The 7,317-nt window shown below is 42.7% G+C and overlaps 1 protein-coding gene across 1 annotated transcript; it reads left to right on the forward strand.

Annotated features, from left to right (window-relative positions):
* Nucleotides 1-861: 861 nt before the first annotated feature.
* LOC149070745 (uncharacterized) lies at nucleotides 862-1,437 on the forward strand. The gene has a single exon (XM_089248804.1). It carries the CDS (start codon nucleotides 862-864, stop codon nucleotides 1,435-1,437), a length of 576 nt encoding a protein of 191 aa, XP_089104930.1.
* The last annotated feature ends 5,880 nt before the right edge of the window (nucleotides 1,438-7,317 follow it).

Genomic DNA, 7,317 nt, shown 5'->3' on the forward strand with positions numbered 1-7,317 from the left:
TATTCCTCAGGTGCAAAATAGTCATTCAATTGCCAGTTTCCCACTCTGATTTCGATAAGTAATGCACTGTCATCATAAATACAGCGTAATACTCGATGCACCGCAATACATACATTATACCCAACGATAGGCGATACACAATAAGTAATGCACCACTACATGCAGTGCATCACAATAAGGAATACCGCACTATATGCGGTGAATTTCAACACGCGAAACACCATCATCGGCAATAACGCACAATATTACCACTATATGCAGTGCACCACAATGAGAAATACAGCACAAAATGCAATACAGCTAAACAAGTGCACAAAATTGAAGTTCACCATGATAAGGAATGCACCGCAATACAGATCAATACGCGATGTATAGCAATAGGCGAAGTACCATAATATGCAATGCATCACAATATATAATAATAAGCACTGCATTACGATAAGCAATACAGGCAATATGTAATATGGTGGTCATATTACAATGACCACCGATGGCGGCATTGCAATCAAAACCCAGCGGAAAGGATGTCCACAAGGTTCTTGCAGCGGTCCTCTCCTGTGGTCTTTGGTCCTGGACACTCTGCTTAAGCTTGATTGGGGACAGCACATGCATGTTCAAGCTTTTGCGGACGATCTGGTTTTTGTGATTTCTGGTGCTAATCACGACGACATCACTACCGAATATCAGATGACGTTCAACCAACTGACTAGATGGATTGGTGAGAATCATCTTGAGATGGAGGCCGAGAAGACGAAGTTTCTTTGGCCCCATCCTAAGAAAAATAAACCATTATAATTAACAATACCCGCATCGAAGCAAATAAAGTATCTAGGAGTACATATAGATAGCCGGCTTAACTTTATGCCACACTTGATGAAACAGATTGACAAAGTTCACGAGACTCTGCAGTTGCTGCGAAGAGTTGCCGGACCACGGTGGGGCCTCCGACAGAATTTCCGGAATATGCTCTACAAGTCGGTGGTGCAGCAGCAATTATCTTATGGATGCGCTTCTTGGTGTCGGGATCCTACGCAGAGGCAAAGAAGAGCTCTGGATATCGCCCAGAGACCATTTCTGCTTTACGTTTCAGGGGCATACGTCACCACGGCCAACGCCGTCTTATATGTGGCAACTGGGAATCCACCTCTCAGTAGTTTCCTTGATTACGAGGCGCGCAAAACACGACTACTTCACCTCGACGAGGATATTGTGGTGGCAGCTAGACGCCTGCGAGTTGCAGACTTCGAAAAGACGCTCAAGACCTGGCCGCAGCACCCAAGTATGGACATAGCAGTAAATCAGACAATACTATCCAATAGTAATCTTGTGATAGCGCCCGATACAAGACTAGTTTTTACGGATGGTTCAAAGACTCCAGAAGGAACCGGTAGTGCATTCGTGGTTTTGCGGCAGGATGACTCTCGTGAAGTATCGTAGATGAGAAGGCTTGCTACTGAGACCAGTGTCTTCCAGGCTGAGGTATATGCAATTTTGCATGCAGTTCAATGGGCGCAATCCGAACAGCATCCAGTGCTCATATTTTCAGACAGTGCATCAAGTCTTTTTTTTGTTTTTTGAAAACGAGCACAACTCAGGTCTATCGCCATAGGCAATTTACTACCTAGTGAGTTATGCCGGAAGTGTAAGTATGTGTACCTAATAGTCTGAGTGCGTATCTAGTGTTGTGTATGATATTTCAGTGCTGCCATCTATATCTCAGAAGTGAAGTGAGTGATGTGTAGTGACTGAATATTTGTACTGTTTGTAGGCCTGTTGCTCTCTGTGGCGAGGCTTTTTAACGGAGGAGATCGGCTCGCATTTGCGCCTCGAAGTTGGGAACCACAGAAAACCAACTTCAGCCGACCACCACTGTGGCGACGGTGGGGCTCGAACCCGGGTCCCCCGCGATGCGAGTCCATCACTATGACCACTCGACCACCACAGCGGCAGTGCATCAAGTCTGTCGGCCATAAAAAAAAAAAATCCATGTTCACCGTATTACAATGTCAGAGAGATTCGTCGCATCCTGTGTGGAAATCCAAGAATACGGTTGGCCTGGGTGAAGGCGCACTCTGGAGTAGCTGGCAACGAGCAAGCTGACCAACTTGCTAAGAAAGCCGCTAATCTTCAAACTCCAGGTGAACACCCATGGCCAAGGAGTTTTAGTAAACGCTTATTGCGTGAGGATCTGTTGAAGACGTGGCAATGTAGTTGGAATTCTAATGCGGCCAAAGACGCCTATAAAGTCCAACGACGGGTTCGTTGGCACCATTATGTTTGGCCCAGGAAAAAGATAATAACAGAGCACGGTCCATTCTGGTCTATTTCGAACGGTTTAAGCGCTCAACTCACTCTGCTTGTAATTGTGGAGCTGCTGGATCTCTCTGGCACTATGCAACGCAGTGTCCAATGACGGTTCAGTTCCACTTTGGTAAGATGCCAGAATCTTATACCTTAGCCTGGAAGATAAGGACCCTTCGTAGTCCTACGAACTTTCACCGCCTCATAGGTCTTGTCAGGTTTCTGGAGCAGAACGTTCACCATATGCACGACAAAACCAGAGGAGCACGTGGACCGAGAGGAGGCACCGACCCGACGTATGTGCCATCAAGGGAGTGCAGCAGTCAGGTGAGACAGTACGATTTGCGGCCAAGACTTCCCTCGCGAGAGAGCGGCAGCCAGGCGATGATTTACAACTTGCGGCCTAGACGACGGCGGACCGATGCTAGACCGATTCACTGCTGAAGACCGATACCGACAATCGAACTGATATGTGGGAGCTGGACAATGGATGGCTGTGATTAGCTGATTCACTCTGCGATTCGAAATTTTATATTTATTATTGACAATTATTAGATTTAGATTATTGACAATCATTCGATTAACTGACGATGGCCAGATTCTTATGGGAGGGCTATCATCGTATAATCTTGTTTATAATTTCGATTGTCTATTGGCGTTTTTTGTTTCGATTTTAATTACTTGTTACGTATATGATTTTAGATTGACGATCGTCTTCATATGTGTATATATATATATATATATCCGGGAACGCTTCGATATCTCTATGAGATGGGAAGCGGGGTGTGTCCGATCTTCAAAGGTCAAAGACAATATGTAATGCACCACAGTATGCAACATATCGCATTAAGCAAAGCACAATAATACGCAATCCACCACAATACGAACTGCATTGCAATAAGAAATTACAGCTTGCGATGCACTACAATACGTAATGCATATCAGTACGCAACCAGCAAAATCAGCAATGCACTGCAATCGGCGAAGCATCACAATAAGCAATTCACCGCAATACGCAATTCAGCAAAATACGCAATACGACTGCATTATATTAAGCAATACAGCATGCGATGCACTAAAACCAGCATTGTACCACTATTTGCAGTGCACTTCAATAAGCAATACAGCACATTAGCAATAACCACTGCATTTTATCAATCACGCGATGCACTTGATGCATAACAAATGCAATGCATCACAAACAGCAATGCATCATATTGCAGTGCACTACAAGAAGCAATACAGCGTAATAAGCAGTAGGCACGATATTATAATACGGCACACAACGTACTAAATACGTAATGTATAACAATACGCAATGCACCACAATCAGCGATGCACCGCAATACAGCAGAAAGCGCAATACACCACAATACGCAATACAGCACAATACACCACAATACGTAATACAGGACAAAGCGCAATACACCACAATACGCAATACAGCACAAAGCGCAATACACCACAATGCGCAATACAGGACAAAGCGCAATACACCACAATACGCAATACAGCACAAAGCGCAATACACCACAATACGCAATACAGCACAAAGCGCAATACACCACAATAAGCACCACAATACACCATAACCACTGAAATACGCGCGATGCACAATTATTTGCAGTGGACCACAATAAGCAATACAGCCCAATACTCAATGCAGCACAATGCGCAATGAAAAGCAAAAGAACGAGATTCATCCTCGACTCGAAATGAAACCTGTGAATTGAAGATATCTGTCCAATCCCGCGCCTTGGACCCTGTGAACACATTGGGAGCACTGGTGATGTTACTTCTGCACATAATCTGGGCACATGCACAAAATTTGACCCTACAGGTCAAGCAGTTCCCGATATGTTCAGGAGTTAAATGTAAACTTGACCCAAAATCGTAACCGACTTCCGTAACAGATTTTCGTAACACGAAAACGTAACTGATTTCGTCACTCAAAAAACGTCACCGTCTTCAGTAACATAAAATCGTTACTAATTTGAGATGTATAGAAACGCGTCCTTTTCGCGTTTGTGATTTTATTTTACAGAGTAGATATTTGTCATGTTTTTTTTTAAATTCACTGCAATTTGAAATGACTCATCATTTTCCTCGATTAGTGACTTTTCTCGATTAGTGACTTTAGTACAAGTTGCGATTTTGCTCACTGTTGGCATCATTTTTGGCGATTATTGGCAATGAACCGCATTTTCCTGTGTTTCGAAAAAAAATGTAACGTATTTTACTCGAGCAAATAATATGTTCAGCCCACTTTTTGAACATTGATGGCAGGTGAGAAATAAGTTTGTCCACTGGTATTTGTAATAGACAATATGCATCTCGCAGCGCCATCTCGGGAGTTTGCAAAATGCTATGGCATGATCATAGATGATGCTGATCTCATGGATAGAATAATATTGGTCTTCTAACTACTTTTAGGCATTGGTACAAGTTTGAGCTCGTTTAATTACATTTGCGACAGACAACAAACTGTTCGCAGTGATATCCAACGAGTCTTTGTATGACAAGAAATTATTATTAGCTGGGAAAAGTGCATTGATCTTTTACTACGTTGTAGGCATTGGTAGAATGTCGATTTGTTTACTTATATTTGTTACAGACAACAAACTGTTTGCAGTGACATCTAACGAGTCTTTGTATGACAAGAAATTATCATTAGCTAAGAAAAGTGTATTGGTCTTCCACTACGTTGTAGGCATTGATAGGGTGTCGATTTGTTTACTTATATTTGTTACAGACAACAAACTGTTTGCAGTGACATCTAACGAGTCTTTGTATGACAAGAAATTATCATTAGCTGAGAAAAGTATATTGGTCTTCTACTACGTTGTAGGCATTGGTAGGATGTCGATTTGTTTACTTATATTTGTTACAGACAACAAACTGTTTGCAGTGACATCTAACGAGCCTTTGTATGACAAGAAATTATCATTAGCTAAGAAAAGTGTATTGGTCTTGCACTACGTTGTAGGCATTGGTAGGATGTCGATTTGTTTACTTATATTTGTTACAGACAACAAACTGTTTGCAGTGACATCTAACGAGCCTTTGTATGACAAGAAATTATCATTAGCTAAGAAAAGTGTATTGGTCTTGCACTACGTTGTAGGCATTGGTAGGATGTCGATTTGTTTACTTATATTTGTTACAGGCAACAAACTGTTTGCAGGGACATCTAACGAGCCTTTGTATGACAAGAAATTATCATTAGCTAAGTAAAGTGTATTGGTCTTGCACTACGTTGTAGGCATTGGTAGGATGTCGATTTGTTTACTTATATTTGTTACAGACAACAAACTGTTTGCAGTGTCATCTAGCGAGTCTTTATATGCTAAGAAAAGTGTATTGGGCTTTCATAGGCTGACCATATTTTCTCGACAGAAATACGGGACATTGGTATTCCAAATACGGGAAAATACGGGACACTGCCAATTATCGCCAAAACCGAACAAAGTCGCCAAATATTGTTAAAATAACGGAGAAATCACAATGGCGGGAAATGCAGCATTACTGCTAATTGCAGTGGAAAAAAAATTTTCACTAAGACAAATATGGGAGATTCATATACTCATTTATAGTTGTAGTTATCATAATATAATTTATAAGTTGAAAATAATTTCAATCTTTGACTTCAATAAAGAATAAAAATTCAAGTAGGCTTCATGCAAAATACGGGAAAAACCGGGACACTTTTGCTAAAAAGTCGGGACAACCAAAAAAACAGAAAATACCGGGACTGTCCCGGGAAATACGGGACGTATGGTCACCCTAGGCTTTCACTACGTTTTAGGCTTAGGCCCTTGTTGAACGGTTGATTTGAGTATTTATCTTTTGTTTCAAACAACAAATTATTTGCAGTGATTTGCAATTGATTGGGGGCCCTGGAATTTATTTGTTGGTAAATTGAATACAAGTTAAAATTTTTCGTGGCCCTCACAGAGGGGACGTCCGGCAAGGTTCCAGGTTGGTGGTCCCATGTGGTAGTTGACAGGTTTCATTTTGGGGGGGGGCCGTGGATGAATCGCATTGTTTTTTTTGTTTTTTTTTGTTTTACACTGTAAAATTTGCAACAGTGGAAGACCGAGATTAATCCAGTCTGGGCTCCTCTAAAATTTGCGAATCGGGTCCCGGGTCCCGGGTCCTCGATTGGGAGCCCTGGAATTTATATGATGGTGAAATGAATACAATTGAACATTTTTTTTGGTGCAACGGGGCTCCAGTCTGGGGAACCGTCGAAGAAGTTTTCTCGAAGTTTACCCCGAGAAGTTTTCTCGGGGTACTTGATGAATCACATTTGGTTTTTTTTGTCGTTTATTATTTTAAAATCCGCGAAAATAAGAGAAAATGGGGGTGTGGGGGATGGCCGTCGCAGGTGGAGAACCCCTCAGTAATTAAATAAAATCAAAATGCCGCTGCTGCTACCTGTTGACGAACATAAAAACCCTGCTTCAATGGCTGTGAAGAAGTTTGTTTTAATATCAGACATTTGTGACACCCTGGGCAGTAACTAGTCTAGGCCAACCGGTACATAATTACGTACCGGTTGGCATCAGCTACTCTCTGACGTCTGCATGCTCCGGTTTGGAGGGAAAGGAAAAAACACACAAGAGTGAAGAGAACAATGCGCGGCGCACGACGCATTTGACTCCTCCAGAAGCAGTCGGCCAATCACGCCCGACCTAAAGCGCTGTCGTCAGGCGTATTGCGCTCTGTAGGAAAACGGTCATGCTGCTTCTCTTACTGGTGAGTGGACGGCGTGTCACGCTGGGTGAATCACGATGCGCGCGGCACAGGAAACCTGCTCCTGGGAAAACCCGGCTTTAGCCAGAAATTTCGGGGGGGGGGCACTTTCATTTCGGGGGGGGGGGGAGAAGGAAGGAACCAAAGTAATAGAACAATGGATTTGGCCATCTTTTTTCCTTTTTTCGGTAATTTTCTCACATTTCGAGACCCCCAAGTCCCCCCCCCCCCACTTCGCAACGCCCTTGGAACGGTAAGCGA

The sequence above is a fragment of the Pholcus phalangioides genome, unplaced genomic scaffold (genome assembly GCF_987345545.1).
Source record: "Pholcus phalangioides strain wild (caught in Gottingen) unplaced genomic scaffold, Ppha-v1.0 ptg000020l_1, whole genome shotgun sequence".
NCBI classification, from domain to species: Eukaryota; Metazoa; Arthropoda; class Arachnida; order Araneae; family Pholcidae; genus Pholcus; species Pholcus phalangioides.